This window comes from Coregonus lavaretus, assembly GCF_964263955.1.
Source record: "Coregonus lavaretus genome assembly, chromosome: 9".
NCBI lineage: Eukaryota > Metazoa > Chordata > Actinopteri > Salmoniformes > Salmonidae > Coregonus > Coregonus lavaretus.
The window spans coordinates 582548-602900 of record NC_139996.1 but is presented as its reverse complement, the minus strand read 5'-3'; the positions used below and the strand labels follow the sequence as shown (position 1 = coordinate 602900).

The following is a 20353-nucleotide window of genomic DNA, read 5'->3' as shown; positions in this document are numbered from 1 at the left end:
AGACAGGAAACACTATCTCAGTAGTGGGAGAAGTAGAAGACAGGAAACACTATCTCAGTAGAGGGAGAAGTAGAAGACAGGAAACACTATCTCAGTAGAGGGAATAGTAGAAGACAGGAAACACTATCTCAGTAGAGGGAGAAGTAGAAGACAGGAAACACTATCTCAGTAGAGGGAGAAGTAGAAGACAGGAAACACTATCTCAGTAGAGGGAATAGTAGAAGACAGGAAACACTATCTCAGTAGAGGGAGAAGTAGAAGACAGGAAACACTATCTCAGTAGAGGGAGAAGTAGAAGACAGGAAACACTATCTCAGTAGTGGGAGAAGTAGAAGACAGGAAACACTATCTCAGTAGAGGGAGATGTAGAAGACAGGAAACACTATCTCAGTAGAGGGAATAGTAGAAGACAGGAAACACTATCTCAGTAGTGGGAGAAGTAGAAGACAGGAAACACTATCTCAGTAGAGGGAGAAGTAGAAGACAGGAAACACTATCTCAGTAGTGGGAGAAGTAGAAGACAGGAAACACTATCTCAGTAGAGGGAGAAGTAGAAGACAGGAAACACTATCTCAGTAGAGGGAGTAGTAGAAGACAGGAAACACTATCTCAGTAGAGGGAGAAGTAGAAGACAGGAAACACTATCTCAGTAGTGGGAGAAGTAGAAGACAGGAAACACTATCTCAGTAGAGGGAGAAGTAGAAGACAGGAAACACTATCTCAGTAGAGGGAGAAGTAGAAGTCAGGATCTCACTTGGAGTTGTTGTCCAGGTCCTCGGCGATATCATCCACCAGTTCACTATCAGACGACTCTTTAGCCATGGCTGTGTATAGCTTACAGGCCACCAGAGCCTTGGCCATGGCCTCCTCCCCACGTTGCCACAGAAACAGGGCCATCTTCTGGCGCTTCATGAGAACGGCCCACACCATCAGCTCGTGGAAGGGGTAGGTGAAGCGACAGACCTCAGGGTCGTCCACATCTATCTCCACCTCCTCTTCTTTCTTCTTCTTCCCTTTCTTCTTCTGTCCCCTCGGCTCCTCGTCCTGGTGGAACACAGGAAGTGACACGGGTGAAGTGAGGGTGTTAGGGCAGATAACACACAGAGGGGAACGTTTAGAATAGTGTTGTTCAGATAACTTTTAGAATAGTGTTGTTCAGATAACTTTTAGAATAGTGTTGTTCAGATAACGTTTAGAATAGTGTTGTTCAGATAACTTTTAGAATAGTGTTGTTCAGATAACTTTTAGAATAGTGTTGTTCAGATAACTTTTAGAATAGTGTTGTTCAGATAACTTTTAGAATAGTGTTGTTCAGATAACTTTTAGAATAGTGTTGTTCAGATAACTTTTAGAATAGTGTTGTTCAGATAACCTTTAGAATAGTGTTGTTCAGATAACGTTTAGAATAGTGTTGTTCAGATAACTTTTAGAATAGTGTTGTTCAGATAACTTTTAGAATAGTGTTGTTCAGATAACTTTTAGAATAGTGTTGTTCAGATAACGTTTAGAATAGTGTTGTTCAGATAACTTTTAGAATAGTGTTGTTCAGATAACTTTTAGAATAGTGTTGTGTTTTGTGAACTGTACCATCCAACATCTCTCTTTGTAAAGGAATACAACATTTCTAGCATGGTTGCATGATGGAAATAGTGTACAGTATTTCTAGAACAAAGACTTGCTCTTACCTCCAGCCCAAGCATCTTCAAGGCTTTTGGCTGCAAACAACCAGAAGAAGGGAGGGATAATGTCATGTTAGACATGGTTAATAACATCATATGGTATAATGTCATGTTAGACATGGTTAATAACATCATATGGTATAATGTCATGTTAGACATGGTTAATAACATCATATGGTATAATGTCATGTTAGACATGGTTAATAACATCATATGGTATAATGTCATGTTAGACATGGTTAATAACATCATATGGTATAATGTCATGTTAGACATGGTTAATAACATCATATGGTATAATGTCATGTTAGACATGGTTAATAACATCATATGGTATAATGTCATGTTAGACATGGTTAATAACATCATATGGTATAATGTCATGTTAGACATGGTTAATAACATCATATGGTATAATGTCATGTTAGACATGGTTAATAACATCATATGGTATAATGTCATGTTAGACATGGTTAATAACATCATATGGTATAATGTCATGTTAGACATGGTTAATAACATCATATGGTATAATGTCATGTTAGACATTGTTAATAACATCATATGGTATAATGTCATGTTAGACATTGTTAATAACATCATATGATATTGATAAGTTCTTTGGTTGGTGAGCCTTTCCTTTCTATTGTGTTTCTTGTGTGATCTAGTTACTGATGCCACCTGTCTTACCCTCTTCAGTCAATACAGGTTGTTCTAGAGCTAACTAGTCTTACCCTCTTCAGTCAATACAGGTTGTTCTAGAGCTAACTAGTCTTACCCTCTTCAGTCAATAGAGGTTGTTATAGAGCTAACTAGTCTTACCCTCTTCAGCCCGTAGAGGTTGTTATAAAGCTAACTAGTCTTACCCTCTTCAGCCCGTAGAGGTTGTTATAAAGCTAACTAGTCTTACCCTCTTCAGCCCGTAGAGGTTGTTATAAAGCTAACTAGTCTTACCCTCTTCAGCCCGTAGAGGTTGTTATAGAGCTAACTAGTCTTACCCTCTTCAGCCCGTAGAGGTTGTTATAGAGCTAACTAGTCTTACCCTCTTCAGCCCGTAGAGGTTGTTATAGAGCTAACTAGTCTTACCCTCTTCAGCCCGTAGAGGTTGTTATAGAGCTAACTAGTCTTACCCTCTTCAGCCCGTAGAGGTTGTTATAGAGCTAACTAGTCTTACCCTCTTCAGCCCATAGAGGTTGTTATAGAGCTAACTAGTCTTACCCTCTTCAGCCCGTAGAGGTTGTTATAGAGCGCCCTGAAGTTCTTCCTGGTGTAGTTACAGCGGTAAGCCCCGCCCATCAGGTGCTCCATCACCAGACCGATGTCAATCAGAGTGATCTGGTAGTCTGGTGGGAGGTTGCCCTGGAACACCACAGATTATACTCACAGATTACATTACTGTAATCCCTGATTACACACCTGGCTGTAACAGCACAAACCACACTTTCATTAAACTGAAACAGGACAAATAATGTTGAATGAGGAAGAATGTCTCCCATGAATCAGAGAGATCATCTTACCTTCTTGACATCTCTCACCACAACATGCAGCGTGTTAGCAGGACCCAGTCTCTGTGTGTTAGAGAAAGTTGTACAATATGAATAAAATACATGAACACTTGTTGTTCCACTGTACAGGGTTAAGATCCTCTCTGTGATGGACACACACTGTGCTCCTCTCTCTGAATCCTAAATCAAACCCTAGAAGTGGATATGGGGTTGATTTGGGACTCAGGGCAAGTCTCTACATTAGCGTGGTCTTGTCTCATCTCACCATGTTGTACAGCGCCTCCAGGCGAGGGATGGTGAGGAAGTGGTGGACATTATGATCGTCTGTCTGTCTGTCTGTCTGTCTGTCTGTCTGTCTGTCTGTCTGTCTGTCTGTCTGTCTGCCTGCCTGCCTGCCTGCCTGCCTGCCTGCCTGCCTGCCTGCCTGCCTGCCTGCCTGCCTGCCTGCCTGCCTGCCTGCCTGCCTGCCTGCCTGCCTGCCTGCCTGCCTGCCTGCCTGCCTGCCTGCCTGCCTGCCTGCCTGCCTGCCTGCCTGCCTGCCTGCCTGCCTGCCTGCCTGCCTGCCTGCCTGCCTGCCTGCCTGCCTGCCTGCCTGCCTGCCTGCCTGCCTGCCTGCCTGCCTGCCTGCCTGCCTGCCTGCCTGCCTGCCTGCCTGCCTGTCTGCCTGCCTGCCTGCCTGCCTGCCTGTCTCACCGTGTTGTAGAGTTCCTCCAGGCGAGGGATGGTGAGGAAGTGGTGGATGTTGACCCCGTTCTCTATCAGCAGCTTGACAAAGTCCACCCTGTCCAGCACCAGGGCGTCCATCATGGCCTGCTCCAGAGAGTTCACCTGGGAGAGGCACACATTCATGACTGGCGCCACTACTCTTTATATTTAGATGCCGGAGCTCATGGTATTTCAGAACTAATATTATATCAAGCAGTAGAAAATGTTACGTGCCAAGCACCGGGCCAACTCAAGCACTGTTCTCACCCATCGCATTAGTTCTATCTTCCTAGGGTCAGTCTCCTCTGGTGGGTCAGGCTTGACCTTCCCTCCTCTCCCCTTTTTCCCCCGGGCCTTGGCCTTGTTCCTGGGGGCAGTGGCCGGACTCTTCTGCCTCTCTGTGGTAGTGGCTATGGTGCCACTGCTGTTGGCTAGGGCACTGGCAGGCTGGGGGAGGAGCGGAGGTTCATTGCAAAAAACATGTTCATTAAAATGTGATTTGGTTTTTGTGTTCATGTTCATAATCAACTAGTAGGATTAATCTTCTTTATCCAAAAAGATGAGGGGAAATGTTAAGAGTCCAATTCCTAAAATGGTCATTTAATAGGAATGGAGAGGGTCCTTACAAAGCCGTAATACCCTAGTGGGATCACTGTACCTTTGGGAACATATCGGGATCATATTACGTCAGGATGTTCCTAGATCTCTGTCATTAATGTGTCTGTCTGTATCAAAACTCATTTCAGTTAGTGTGGTCTGACATCCTTCCAGTTAATACTGTAAAGTAAATATTTGACAAATACAGAAAAGATTATGTTTCTTTTTCAGAATTTGATAATCTCTTTCTGAGGTTTTGAGGTGATGCTTCATGGCAGGTTTGTATGGTGACTGTCTCGGATCAGCAACAGATGAGGTGGCCTTAGCCAGGGTTACGAAATTCCTGTTACCTTCCCAAATTCCTGTTACCTTCCCAAAATAAACGTCCCTTATTTTCCAGAAATCCTGGTTAGAGTATTCCGAAATGTCTGCTTAAATTATCCACCTGGGGTATCTGGAAAACTTGGGAAATTTACCGGAGTTTTGCAACCTTAAGTGGACTGCACGGTGGACTGCAGGGTAGTCTGGTAAATGACTCACTGGTAGATGGTGACCGTAGACGAAGATCTGGTTGCGTGCTATGTCCACTCTGTTCCAGGCCAGAGCTAGACTCAGCTGGTCCGGGGCCGAGGCGTTGGTTCCTGGGAGTACACAACATAGACAGTGTCATTGGTAGAGGCTCTTGGTGCCTAGCAACACACAGGACAGTCCCATTCATCTGCCATACCCTTAAGAACTGTGCACCCTGACTTCACAGGGCAGTTATGGCAATCAGTTTTAAATCAGAAAAGTAAGTAAGTGCACAGAAAAAAACTCCTTAGCGATTTTAACACCCACAGAGCTAAAAGTAACATATTCAAAGTGTACATCCGAAAAAGTGTTAAATTAATTAAAATATAGAAATCAAAATGGATGGTCTTCAGAAATAGAGGGGAGGGGTTGAGGGTAGCTGAAGGATCGGACTAAAAACGAACAAAAGATAACTATTGTAAAAAAGATTGTGTCCGTAAAATGTCTATAGAATGTATGACCTGGAAGTAGAAGCCTAAGTGTTGTTGTCCATTAGTTTACTCCAATTAGGGGAGGGCTGGTAGGGTTAGGGGAAAATAATAAAGGAACATATATTTTAAAAGATGTGTATATATATATATATATATATATATGTATATGTATATGTATTTTATATGTATGTGTGAGTATGTACAGTGGGCTCCAAAATTACTGGCACCCCTGACTGGCAATGCACAAAAAAATACTTAAAAATATATAATTATAGAGATGAACTCAAAATACCAACATGTGAGAAATACTGTGCTATATTAATGTTCCAATGGAACCCACCAAAATCATTTATTGATTGAATTAAAAATCAATGTCCTCCAAATCAAGGTTTTACAATGAATGGCACCCTTAAAGATTATTATAAATAACATCTACCAACATTAAACCAGGAATTAAATTCCACTTATTTAAGTTTATCTAAGTCTTCAGGAACTATATTGAGCCATTACATCACTTCCTGTTTCACTAGGGTATATAAATGAGGTAACTCTAATGCAATATCCCTTTGTCATTCAACACCATAAAGAAAACAAAAGAACTGGCAGTAGAAAAGAGACAGATGGTCGTAGACCTTCATAAATCTGGTAAAGGCAACAAGAAGATCCACAAACGATTGAATATACCAATGAGCACTGTCAATTAAAAAGATATGGAACAGTTGAAAACCTCACGGGTAGAGGACGCAAATGCATCTTGCCCCCCAGGATAGGGAGGAGGATGGTGAGAGAAGCAACAAAATCCCCAAGAATCACTGTGAAAGAATTGCAGGCCTTGGTGGCGTCTTGGGGTCACCAGGTTTCAAAAAGCACCATCAGACGCCACCTCCACAACCACAGGCTCTTTGGAAGGGTTGCCAGAAGAAAGCCCTTTCTGACCCCAAGACACAGACGCAAGTGCTTGGAGTTTGCCAAACGTCATTTAAATGATGACTGGAAGAAGGTGCTCTGGTCAGATGAGACCAAAATTGAACGTTTTGGTCAGATACAGCATCGGCATGTTTGGCTTCGAAACAGAGATGCAGACAAGGAGAGGCACCTCATACCCACGGTGAAATATGGTGGTGGGTCAGTGATGTTTTGGGGCTGTTTTAATTGCAGAGGTCCAGGGGCACTGGTTAAGATTGATGGCATAATGAATTCCACTAAGTATCAGGCAATTTTGAATGACAATCTGGTTGCCTCTGCCAGAAGGCTGGGACTTGGCCGTAGGTGGACTTTCCAACAAGACAATGACCCAAAACATACCTCAAGATCCACACAGAAATGGTTCTGTGACAACAAAATCAATGTTCTGCCATGGCCATCTCAGTCGCCGGACCTCAATCCAATCAAAAATCTGTGGGCTGAGTTGAAGAGGGCCGTTGACAAGCACAAACCCAAGAATGTGAAGGATCTTGAAAGGATATGCATAGAGGAATGGTCCAAAATCCCTCCAAATGTGTTCCTTAACCTTGTCAAACATTACAGGAAAAGACTCCATGCTGATATCCTTGCCAGAGGTGGCTGCACTAAGTACTAAACAAGGATAATAATTATGAAACCTTGATTTTGGTGACATTTATCTTTTATTAAATCATTGTATGATTTGGGTTGGTTCCATTGAAACATTAATAAATGTATGTATGTATGTATGTATATATACAGTATATATATATATATATATACAGTGAGGGAAAAAAGTATTTGATCCCCTGCTGATTTTGTATGTTTGCCCACTGACAAAGACATGATCAGTCTGTAATTTTAATGATAGGTTTATTTGAACAGTGAGAGACAAAATAACAACAAAAAAATCCAGAAAAACACATGTCAAAAATGTTATAAATTGATTTGCATTTTAATGAGGGAAATAAGTATTTGACCCCTCTGCAAAACATGACTTAGTACTTGGTGGCAAAACCCTTGTTGGCAATCACAGAGGTCAGCCGTTTCTTGTAGTTGGCCAACAGGATTGCACACATCTCAGGAGGGATTTTGTCCCACTCCTCTTTTGTCCCACTCCAGATCTTCTCCAAGTCATTAAGGTTTCGAGGCTGACGTTTGGCAACTCGAACCTTCAGCTCCCTCCACAGATTTTCTATGGAATTAAGGTCTGGAGACTGCCTAGGCCACTCCAGGACCTTAATGTGCTTCTTCTTGAGCCACTCCTTTGTTGCCTTGGTCGTGTGTTTTGGGTCATTGTCATGCTGGAATACCCATCCACGACCCATTTTCAATGCCCTGGCTGAGGGCAGGAGGTTCTCACCCAAGATTTGACGGTACATGGCCCCGTCCATCGTCCCTTTGATGCGGTGAAGTTGTCCTATCCCCTTAGCAGAAAAACACCCCCAAAGCATAATGTTTCCACCTCCATGTTTGACGGTGGGGATGGTGTTCTTGGGGTCATAGGCAGCATTCCTCCTCCTCCAAACACGGCGAGTTGAGTTGATGCCCAAGAGCTCGATTTTGGTCTCATCTGACCACAACACTTTCACCCAGTTCTCCTCTGAATCATTCAGACGGGCCCTTATATGTGCTTTCTTGAGCAGGGGGACCTTGGGGGCGCTGCAGGATTTCAGTCCTTCACGGCGTAGTGTGTTACCAATTGTTTTCTATGGTCCCAGATGCCTTGAGATCATTGACAAGATCCTCCCGTGTAGTTCTGGGCTGATTCCTCACCGTTCTCATGATCATTGCAACTTCATGAGGTTAGATCTTGCATGGAGCCCCAGGCCGAGGGAGATTGACAGTGCTTTTGTGTTTCTTCCATTTGCGAATAATCGCACCAACTGTTGTCACCTTCTCACCAAGCTGCTTGGCGATGGTCTTGTAGCCCATTCCAGCCTTGTGTAGGTCTACAATCTTGTCCCTGACATCCTTGGAGAGCTCTTTGGTCTTGGCCATGGTGGAGAGTTTGGAATCTGATTGATTGATTGCTTCTGTGGACAGGTGTCTTTTATACAGGTAACAAGATTAGATTTGGAGCAGTCCCTTTAAGAGTGTGCTCCTAATCTCAGCTCGTTACCTGTATAAAAGACACCTGGGAGCCAGAAATCTTTCTGATTGAGAGGGGGTCAAATACTTATTTCCCACATTAAAATGCAAATCAATTGCAATTTGACATGCGTTTTTCTGGATTTTTTTGTTGTTATTCTGTCTCTCACTGTTCAAATAAACCTACCATTAAAATTATAGACTGATCATTTCTTTGTCAGTGGGCAAACGTACAAAATCAGCATGGGATCAAATACTTTTTTCCCTCACTGTATATATATATATATATATATATATATATATATATATATATATATATATATATATATATATATTTACAAAGATATATATGGGGGATTGGAAGTGATGCAGACAATTCCATTGATGGAAGCTACAATCTATCTGCAATATTAAAGCTGATCCCTCATATATAAAGAATGAAAAGAGAAAAATAAATAAACAATGCAAACCTTTTAATAAGGCAGTCAGAATGGCCATTTCGATATCTTGATGTCCTTCAGAACCCATTCGGAACACTGTTATCTGAGAGAAGAGAATAGAACAAACATTCTGTTCTTGTCATGTGTGGTATAAAATAAAATATAATCAATTCAAATTGTATTTGTCACATGCGCCGAATACAACAGGTACCTTACAGTGAAATGCTTACTTCAAGCCCTTATCCAACAATGCAGTTTTAAGAAAATAGAGTTAAGAAAATATTTACTAAATAAACTAAAGTAAAATAAATAAATATGTAAAATAAGTAACACAATAAAACAACAATAACGAGGCTATATACAGGGGGTACCGGTACCGAGTCAATGTACGGGGGCACCGGTTAGTGGAGGTAATTTGTACATGTAGGTAGGGGTAAAGTGACTATGCATAGATAATAGACAGCGAGTAGCAGCAGTGTAAAAACAAACGGGGTGGGGGGGGTTCAATGTAAATAGTCCAGGTGGCCATTTGATGAATTGTTAAGGAGCCTTTTGGTCCTAGACTTGGCGCTCCGGTACCGCTTGCCGTGCAGTAGCAGAGAGAACAGTCTATGACTTGGGTGACTGGAGTCTTTGACAATATTTTGGGCCTTCCTCTGACACCGCCTGGTATAGAGGTCCTGGATGGCAGGAAGCTTGGCCCCAGTGATGTACTGGGCTGTACGCACTACCCTCTAAAGTGCCTTACAGTCGGATACCGAGCAGTTGCCTTACCAGACGCTGATGCAACCGGTCAGGATGCTCTCGATGGTGCAGCTGTAGAATTTAGACCCATGCCAAATCTTGTCAGTCTCCTGAGGGGGAAAAGGCATTGCGTGCCCTCTTCACGACTTTCTTGTTGTGTTTGGACCATAATGGTTTGTTGGTGATGTGGACACAAAGAAACTTGAAACTGTCGTCTCGCTACACTACAGCCCCACCGATGTAAATGGGGACGTGTTCGGCCCTCAGTTTCCTGTAGTCCACGATAATCTCCATTGTCTTGCTCACGTTGAGGGAGAGGTTGTTGTCCTGGCACCAAATGGCCAGGTCTCTGACCTCCTCCCTATAGTCTGTCTCATTGTTGTCGGTGATCAGGCCTACCACTGTTGTGTCGTCAGCAAACTTAATGATGGTGTTGAGTCGTGCTTGGCCCTGCAGTCGTGGGTGAACAGGGAGTACAGGAGGGGACTAAGCACGCACCCCTGAGGGGCCTCCTTGTTGAGGATCAGCTTGGGAGATGTGTTGTTGCCTACCCTTACCACCTGGGGGCGGCCCGTCAGGAAGTCCAGGATCCAGTTGCAGAGGGAGTTGTTTAGTCCTTAGCTTCGTGATGAGCTTTGTGGGCACTATGGTGTTGAACGCTGAGTTGCACTCACGTCGGTAACTCACATCAACAGCATCATCCCGGATACCCTTGACCCACTCCAATTTGCATACCGCCCCAACAGATCCACATATGACGCAATCTCAATCACACTCCACACTTCCCTTTCCCACCTGGACAAAAGGAACACCTATATGAGAACGCTGTTCATTGACTTCTACGGGGCGGTAGTCATTTAGGCAGGCTACCTTCGCTTTCTTGGGCACAGGGACTATTGTGGTCTACTTGAAACATGTAAGTATTACAGACTCGGTCCGGGAGAAGTTGTGAAGACAATTGCAAGTTGGTCCGCGCATGCGCCGAGTACACGTCCTGGTAATCCGTTTGGCCCCACGGCCTTGTGAATATTGACCTGTTTAAAGGTCTTGCTCACATCGGCAACAGATTTTGTGATCACACAGTTGTCCGGAACAGCTGATGCACTCATGCATGCGTCAGTGTTGCTTGCCTCGAAGCGAGCATAAAAGGCATTTAGCTCGTCTGGTAGGCTCGCGTCACTGGGCAGCTCGCGGCTGAGTTTTCCTTTGTAGTCCGTAATAGTTTGCAAGCCCTGCCACATCCGACGAGCGTCAGAGCCAGTGTAGTAGGATTCAATCTTAGTCCTGTATTGACGCTTTGCCTGTTTGATGGTTCATCTGAGGGCAAAGCGGGATTTCTTATAAGCGTCCGGATTAGTGTCCCGCTCCTTGAAAGTGGCAGCTCTAGCCTTTAGCTCTGTGCAGATGTTGCCTGTAATACATTGCTTCTGGTTGGGATGTGAACGTACGGTCACCGTGGGGACGACGTCGTCGATGCACTTATTGATGAAGCCGGTAACTGAGGTGGTATACTCCTCAATGCCATTGGATGAATCATGGAACATATTCCAGTCTGTGCTAGCAAAACAGTGCTGTAGCGTAGCATGCGCGTCATCTGACCACTTCCGTATTGAGCGAGTCACTGGTACTTCCTGCTTTAGTTTTTGCTTGTAAGCAGGAATCAGGAGGATATAATTATGGTCAGATTTGACAAATGGAGGGCGAGGGAGAGCTTTGTACGGTCTCTGTGTGTGGAGTAAAGGTGGTCTAGAGTTTTTTTTCTGGTTGCACATGTGACATGCTGGTAGAAATGAGGTAAAACTGATTTAAGTTTTTCTGCATATAAGTCCCCGGCCACTAGGAGCGCTGCATCTGGATGAGCATGTTCTTTTTTGCTTATGGCCTTATACCGCTCGATGAGTGCGGTCTTAGTGCCACCGTCAGTTTGTGTTGGTAAATAGACAGCTACGAAGAATGTCGATGAAAACTCTCTTGGTAGATAGTGTGGTCTACAGCTCCGCTAACGTGGGAAAATTGCCTTTAAATGTCAATCACACTGTAATGTTGAATTTCCGCAATTCGGATTCAATAGAGCCCTGAATGCTCTCCCTATATTCTGGAAAGTCTCTCTCATTACTCTCAGCATGTCTGGCCAATTAGCTTGTATGATGGAATGTTGGTGCTAACTGTATTTATGGAATGATGGCACTAGGTGCTAACTGTATTTATGGAATGACGGCACTAGGTGCTAGCTGTATTTATGGAATGACGGCACTAGGTGCTAGCTGTATTTATGGAATGATGGCACTAGGTGCTAGCTGTATTTATGGAATGATGGCACTAGGTGCTAGCTGTATTTATGGAATGATGGCACTAGGTGCTAGCTGTATTTATAGAATGATGGCACTAGGTGCTAGCTGTATTTATGGAATGACGGCACTAGGTGCTAGCTGTATTTATGGAATGACGGCACTAGGTGCTAGCTGTATTTATGGAATGACGGCACTAGGTGCTAGCTGTATTTATGGAATGATGACACTAGGTGCTAGCTGTATTTATAGAATGATTGCACTAGGTGCTAGCTGTATATATGGAATGATGGCACTAGGTGCTAGCTGTATTTATAGAATGACGGCACTAGGTGCTAGCTGTATTTATGGAATGACGGCACTAGGTGCTAGCTGTATTTATAGAATGATGGCACTAGGTGCTAGCTGTATTTATGGAATGATGGCACTAGGTGCTAGCTGTATTTATGGAATGATGGCACTAGGTGCTAGCTGTATATATGGAATGATGGCACTAGGTGCTAGCTGTATTTATGGAATGATGGCACTAGGTGCTAGCTGTATTTATGGAATGACGGCACTAGGTGCTAGCTGTATTTATAGAATGATGGCACTAGGTGCTAGCTGTATATATGGAATGATGGCACTAGGTGCTAGCTGTATTTATGGAATGATGACACTAGGTGCTAGCTGTATTTATGGAATGATGGCACTAGGTGCTAGCTGTATTTATGGAATGACGGCACTAGGTGCTAGCTGTATTTATAGAATGATGGCACTAGGTGCTAGCTGTATTTATGGAATGACGGCACTAGGTGCTAGCTGTATTTATAGAATGATGGCACTAGGTGCTAGCTGTATATATAGAATGATGGCACTAGGTGCTAGCTGTATATATAGAATGACGGCACTAGGTGCTAGCTGTATTTATGGAATGATGGCACTAGGTGCTAGCTGTATTTATGGAATGACGGCACTAGGTGCTAGCTGTATTTATAGAATGATGGCACTAGGTGCTAGCTGTATTTATGGAATGATGGCACTAGGTGCTAGCTGTATTTATGGAATGATGGCACTAGGTGCTAGCTGTATTTATAGAATGATGGCACTAGGTGCTAGCTGTATATATGGAATGATGGCACTAGGTGCTAGCTGTATTTATGGAATGATGACACTAGGTGCTAGCTGTATTTATGGAATGATGGCACTAGGTGCTAGCTGTATTTATAGAATGACGGCACTAGGTGCTAGCTGTATTTATGGAATGACGGCACTAGGTGCTAGCTGTATTTATAGAATGATGGCACTAGGTGCTAGCTGTATTTATGGAATGATGGCACTAGGTGCTAGCTGTATTTATGGAATGATGGCACTAGGTGCTAGCTGTATATATGGAATGATGGCACTAGGTGCTAGCTGTATTTATGGAATGATGGCACTAGGTGCTAGCTGTATTTATGGAATGACGGCACTAGGTGCTAGCTGTATTTATAGAATGATGGCACTAGGTGCTAGCTGTATATATGGAATGATGGCACTAGGTGCTAGCTGTATTTATGGAATGATGACACTAGGTGCTAGCTGTATTTATGGAATGATGGCACTAGGTGCTAGCTGTATTTATGGAATGACGGCACTAGGTGCTAGCTGTATTTATAGAATGATGGCACTAGGTGCTAGCTGTATTTATGGAATGATGGCACTAGGTGCTAGCTGTATTTATAGAATGACGGCACTAGGTGCTAGCTGTATTTATGGAATGATGGCACTAGGTGCTAGCTGTATATATGGAATGATGGCACTAGGTGCTAGCTGTATTTATGGAATGATGACACTAGGTGCTAGCTTTATTTATGGAATGATGGCACTAGGTGCTAGCTGTATATATGGAATGATGGCACTAGGTGCTAGCTGTATTTATGGAATGATGACACTAGGTGCTAGCTGTATATATGGAATGATGGCACTAGGTGCTAGCTGTATTTATGGAATGATGGCACTAGGTGCTAGCTGTATTTATAGAATGATGGCACTAGGTGCTAGCTGTATTTATGGAATGATGGCACTAGGTGCTAGCTGTATTTATAGAATGATGGCACTAGTTGCTAGCTGTATTTATGGAATGACGGCACTAGGTGCTAGCTGTATTTATAGAATGATGGCACTAGGTGCTAGCTGTATATATAGAATGATGGCACTAGGTGCTAGCTGTATTTATGGAATGACGGCACTAGGTGCTAGCTGTATTTATGGAATGATGGCACTAGGTGCTAGCTGTATTTATAGAATGATGGCACTAGGTGCTAGCTGTATTTATAGAATGATGGCACTAGGTGTTAAATGTATTTATGGAATGACGGCACTAGGTGCTAGCTGTATTTATAGAATGATGGCACTAGGTGCTAGCTGTATATATGGAATGATGGCACTAGGTGCTAGCTGTATTTATAGAATGATGGCACTAGGTGCTAGCTGTATTTATGGAATGATGGCACTAGGTGCTAGCTGTATTTATAGAATGACGGCACTAGGTGCTAGCTGTATTTATAGAATGATGGCACTAGTTGCTAGCTGTATATATGGAATGATGGCACTAGGTGCTAGCTGTATTTATAGAATGATGGCACTAGGTGCTAGCTGTATTTATAGAATGACGGCACTAGGTGCTAGCTGTATTTATGGAATGACGGCACTAGGTGCTAGCTGTATTTATGGAATGATGGCACTAGGTGCTAGCTGTATATATGGAATGATGGCACTAGGTGCTAGCTGTATTTATAGAATGATGGCACTAGGTGCTAGCTGTATTTATAGAATGATGGCACTAGGTGTTAAATGTATTTATGGAATGACGGCACTAGGTGCTAGCTGTATTTATAGAATGACGGCACTAGGTGCTAGCTGTATATATGGAATGATGGCACTAGGTGCTAGCTGTATATATGGAATGATGGCACTAGGTGCTAGCTGTATTTATAGAATGATGGCACTAGGTGCTAGCTGTATTTATAGAATGACGGCACTAGGTGCTAGCTGTATTTATGGAATGATGGCACTAGGTGCTAGCTGTATTTATGGAATGATGGCACTAGGTGCTAGCTGTATTTATAGAATGATGGCACTAGGTGCTAGCTGTATTTATGGAATGACGGTGTCACGGTTTCGGCCGAGGCTGCCTCTCTCCCTTGTTCGGGCAGGCTTCGGCGTTCGTCGTCTCCGGAATTCTAGCTGCCACCGATTTATGTTTTCATGTTCGTTTGCTTTTGTCTGTTTGTGTCACACCTGTTTCTGTTTTACGTGATTAGTGTCCTATAAGTTTCTCGTTGTGTTTGTCTTGTGTTGTGTGTGATTGTTTTTCGTCAGTGTTGTGTTTGCTCGGTTGAGCATATTTCTCTCCACTGCGCTGGAGCTCGTTTGCACTTGTTTCGTGCACTACATATTTTGTCGCACCTGTTTGTGCGCATTTTGCCTACACGCCTTGGGCGTAGTTTAGCTGTTGGGCTTTGTTGCCCTGTTGCCTGTGTTTGGGTCGGAATACAGCTTTTGGAACCTACCGTCTGCGTCCTGCATCTGATTTCCTACACCACACCTACACACGCCCTGACAGAATCACACACCACCCATGGAATCAGCAGGAGCAGAAGCAGCCCAGACAAGACTGGAAGCCCAGGTTCGGGATCAGCAGGAGCAACTCCTGCAGATGGGGAACGCCCTGCAGGAGGTTATTTCCACACTCCGAGGCTGGGGTTCGCCTCCACCACCGCCCGCCCAGCCAGCACCATCGGCCAGCCCGCCCGTTCCAGCACCGGAACATCGAGGAGTCCGTCTATCTCTCCCGAGGGCTTACGACGGGACAGCGGCTGGGTGTCAGGGGTTCTTGCTCCAGGTCGAGCTGTACCTGGCCACAGTCCATCCGGCACCTTCAGGGCATGAGAGCGTGTCCGCCCTAATCTCCTGCCTGGCCGGTAAAGCGTTGGAGTGGGCCAACGCGGAGTGGAGGAAGATCGACGCCACGACCATTACCTACACCGAGTTCTCCCGCCGCTTTAGGGCGGTGTTCGACCATCCCCCGGAGGGGAAAGCGGCGGGGGAGCGTCTGGTCTTCCTTAGGCAGGGGAGGAGGAGTGCCCAGGAATTCGCACTCGAATTCCGTACTCTAGCGGCAGATGCAGGGTGGAATGATCGGGCCCTCATCGATCTCTACCGATGTAGCCTCAGAGAGGACGTCCGTCGGGAGCTGGCCTGTCGGGACGCCAGTCTCACTTTCGACCAGCTGGTCGACATGTCAATTAGGTTGGATAACCTATTGGCTACCCGCGGACGTCCTGAGGGGGGTCCGTCCATTCCATCCTCCAGCGCACCCGAGCCGTGTCCTATGGAGCTCGGGGGCGCTGGCGCTAGAGGTAGGAGGAGTCGGCAGAGTGGGGGGTCCATCCACTGCACCAACTGTGGTCGGGGAGGACACACCGCGGCTAGGTGCTGGGGATGGCCTCCTCGGGGAGATGACGACAGGTCCCGCACTGGGGATTCCCTCCAGGTGAGTAGGCGCCCCACTCACCCAGAGCTCACTGTTGCCCATTTTTGTATGCCTGTGTGTTTTCCGCAGGTGGCACCTCATTCCCAGTGTAAGGCGCTGGTAGATTCAGGCGCGGCTGGGAATTTCATTGATAAGAAGTTTTGTTTAGAGTTAGGGTTTCCCCTTCTCCCTGTGGAAGTTCCTTTTCCCGTTCACGCCCTAGATAGTCGTCCGTTGGGTACGGGCTTAATCAGGGAGGTCCCGGCGCCACTTAGGATGTGTGCGCAGGGGAGTCATCAGGAGATAATACAACTGTTTCTGATTGACTCTCCTGCGTATCCGGTGGTGCTGGGCATGCCCTGGTTAAGTACCCATAACCCCGTTATTTCGTGGCAGGAGAGGGCTCTGAAGGAGTGGTCTGCTCAGTGTGTGGGTAGATGTTTGGGCGTTTCCTTAGGGGCTACCTCGGTGGAAAGTCCAAACCAGGTGCCCGCATTGCACATTCCACCTGAGTATGGGGATCTGGCTATCGCGTTTAGTAAGGCGAGGGCGACGCGATTGCCACCCCATAGGCAGGGGGATTGTGCGATAGACCTTCAGGCAGGAGCTGCGCTCCCACGGAGTCATGTGTATCCTCTGTCTCAGGAGGAGAAGAAAGCTATGGAGGTTTACATAGACGAATCACTGAGACAAGGATACATACGGCCGTCCACTTCCCCCGCGTCCTCGAGTTTCTTTTTCGTGAAGAAGAAGGATGGGGGGTTGCGTCCGTGCATCGACTACCGTGGTCTCAATCAGATTACGGTGAAGTATAGTTATCCACTCCCGCTGATTGCGACCATGACTGAGTCGTTGCATGGGGCGCGTTTCTTCACGAAATTAGATCTCAGGAGCGCGTACAACTTGGTGCGCATCAGGAAGGATGATGAATGGAAAACAGCCTTTAGTACCACCTCGGGCCATTACGAGTATCTCGTCATGCCATACGGGTTGATGAATGCTCCGTCAGTTTTCCAATCATTCGTGGATGAGATCTTCAGGGACATGCAGGGACAGGGAGTGGTGGTGTACATAGATGACATCCTCGTGTACTCACCTACCCGTGTCGAGCATGTGGCCCTGGTGCGCAGAGTGTTGCGGAGGCTGGTGGAGCACGACCTGTATGTGAAGGCAGAGAAGTGTCTGTTTTTCCAGGAGTCGATTTCCTTCTTGGGGTATCAGTTGTCTGCGTCAGGGGTGAAGATGGAGGTAGACCGAGTGTCAGCCGTGAGTAATTGGCAAACACCAACCACTGTGAAAGAGGTGCAGCAGTTTTTGGGGTTTGCGAATTACTACCGGAGGTTTATCCGGGGTTTTGGGCAGGTGGCAGCTCCCATCACGTCTCTCTTAAAGGGGGGCCCGGTGCGTCTGCAGTGGTCCGTCGAGGCGGACAGGGCTTTTAAGAAGCTGAAGGACCTGTTCACCTCGGCTCCGGTGCTGGCGCATCCGGATCCCTCTTTACCATTTCAGGTAGAGGTGGACGCGTCTGAAGCCGGTATTGGCGCCGTGCTGTCCCAACGGTCAGGCGCGCCACCTAAACTCCGCCCCGTTGCCTTCTATTCCAAGAAGCTCAGCCCGGCGGAGCGAAATTATGACGTAGGGGACAGGGAGCTGTTAGCTGTGGTCCAAGCCCTTAAGGTGTGGAGGCACTGGCTTGAGGGGGCTCAACACCCTTTCCTCATTTTGACGGACCACCGTAACCTGGAGTACATCCGGGCAGCGAGGAGGCTGAACCCTCGACAGGCTAGATGGAGTATGTTTTTGACCCGTTTCTCTTTTAAGATCACCTACATCCCTGGGTCACAAAACGGTAAGGCAGATGCACTGTCTCGGCGGTATGACGGGGAGGAGAGGTCCGTGGAGCCCACTCCCATACTGCCGGAGTCGTGTCTAGTGGCACCGGTGGTGTGGGAGCTCGATTCTGAGCTCGAGCGGGCATTACGCACCGACCCTAGTCCACCACAATGCCCGGAGGGTCGGAAGTATGTTCCGCTCGAGTGTCGGGATCGATTGATCTATTGGGCTCACACGTCACCCTCCTCTGGACATCCGGGTATCGGCCGGACAGTGCACTGTCTTAGTGCCAAATATTGGTGGCCTACGTTGGCCAGGGATGTGAGGGTTTATGTTTCCTCCTGCTCGGTGTGCGCCCAGTGTAAGGCGCCTAGACATCTGCCTAGGGGTAAGTTACTACCCCTGCCCGTTCCACAACGACCATGGTCCCACCTCTCGGTGGATTTTATAACTGACCTTCCCCTCTCTCAAGGGAATACTACACTCCTGGTCGTTGTGGATCGGTTCTCTAAGGCCTGTCGTTTGCTCCCCATGCCGGGTCTTCCTACTGCCCTACAAACCGCCGAAGCACTATTCACTCATGTGTTCCGGCACTACGGGGTGCCCGAGGACATTGTGGCTGACCGGGGTCCCCAATTCACCTCCAGAGTCTGGAGAGCTTTTATGGAGCGGTTGGGGGTCTCGGTGAGTCTCACCTCGGGTTACCACCCGGAGAGTAATGGGCAGGTGGAACAGGCCGGTGGTAGCAGGCCCGCTCCAAGAACATGAGATCTTGGAGACCCCCCCGCCCCCGTTGGACATCGAGGGGGCACCGGCGTACACCGTGAGATCCATCTTGGATTCTAGACGTCGGAGAGGGGGTCTTCAGTATCTAGTGGAGTGGGAGGGGTACGGTCCGGAGGAGCGGTGCTGGGTGCCGAGGAGAGACATCTTGGACCCGTCGCTCCTGACGGAATTCCATCGGGGGTATCCGACGCGCCCTGCGCCGCGGCCTCCGGGTCGTCCCCAAGGCCGGAGTCGGCGCGCGTCTGGAGCCGCGCGTCAAGGGGGGGGTACTGTCACGGTTTCGGCCGAGGCTGCCTCTCTCCCTTGTTCGGGCAGGCTTCGGCGTTCGTCGTCTCCGGAATTCTAGCTGCCACCGATTTATGTTTTCATGTTCGTTTGCTTTTGTCTGTTTGTGTCACACCTGTTTCTGTTTTACGTGATTAGTGTCCTATAAGTTTCTCGTTGTGTTTGTCTTGTGTTGTGTGTGATTGTTTTTCGTCAGTGTTGTGTTTGCTCGGTTGAGCATATTTCTCTCCACTGCGCTGGAGCTCGTTTGCACTTGTTTCGTGCACTACATATTTTGTCGCACCTGTTTGTGCGCATTTTGCCTACACGCCTTGGGCGTAGTTTAGCTGTTGGGCTTTGTTGCCCTGTTGCCTGTGTTTGGGTCGGAATACAGCTTTTGGAACCTACCGTCTGCGTCCTGCATCTGATTTCCTACACCACACCTACACACGCCCTGACAGACGGCACTAGGTGCTAGCTGTATTTATAGAATGATGGCACTAGGTGCTAGCTGTATATATAGAATGATGGCACTAGGTGCTAGCTGTATTTATGGAATGACGGCACTAGGTGCTAGCTGTATTTATAGAATGATGGCACTAGGTGCTAGCTGTATTTATAGAATGATGGCACTAGGTGCTAGCTGTATTTATAGAATGATGACACTAGGTGCTAGCTGTATTTATGGAATGACGCACTAGGTGCTAGCTGTATTTATGGAATGATGGCACTAGGTGCTAGCTGTATTTATAGAATGATGGCACTAGGTGCTAGCTGTATTTATAGAATGATGGCACTAGGTGTTAGCTGTATTTATGGAATGACGGCACTAGTTGCTAGCTGTATTTATGGAATGATGGCACTAGGTGCTAGCTGTATTTATGGAATGATGGCACTAGGTGCTAGCTGTATTTATGGAATGATGGCACTAGGTGCTAGCTGTATTTATGGAATGATGGCACTAGGTGCTAGCTGTATTTATG

The 20353-nt window shown here is 46.2% G+C and overlaps 1 protein-coding gene across 1 annotated transcript in view; it reads right to left on the bottom strand.

Annotated features, from left to right (window-relative positions):
* Positions 1 to 20353, bottom strand: part of LOC311134804 (transient receptor potential cation channel subfamily M member 1-like) — a gene marked incomplete at both ends in the record, with an annotated part of 142202 nt that overhangs the window by 60900 nt on the left and 60949 nt on the right. The window contains 8 exons of the mRNA XM_084168587.1: positions 755 to 1044; positions 1686 to 1715; positions 2898 to 3038; positions 3197 to 3247; positions 3878 to 4012; positions 4157 to 4336; positions 5027 to 5127; positions 8991 to 9063. Of these exons, the coding sequence (XP_084024713.1) occupies positions 755 to 1044; positions 1686 to 1715; positions 2898 to 3038; positions 3197 to 3247; positions 3878 to 4012; positions 4157 to 4336; positions 5027 to 5127; positions 8991 to 9063 (1001 nt within the window). The remainder of the gene's footprint in view (positions 1 to 754; positions 1045 to 1685; positions 1716 to 2897; positions 3039 to 3196; positions 3248 to 3877; positions 4013 to 4156; positions 4337 to 5026; positions 5128 to 8990; positions 9064 to 20353) is intronic.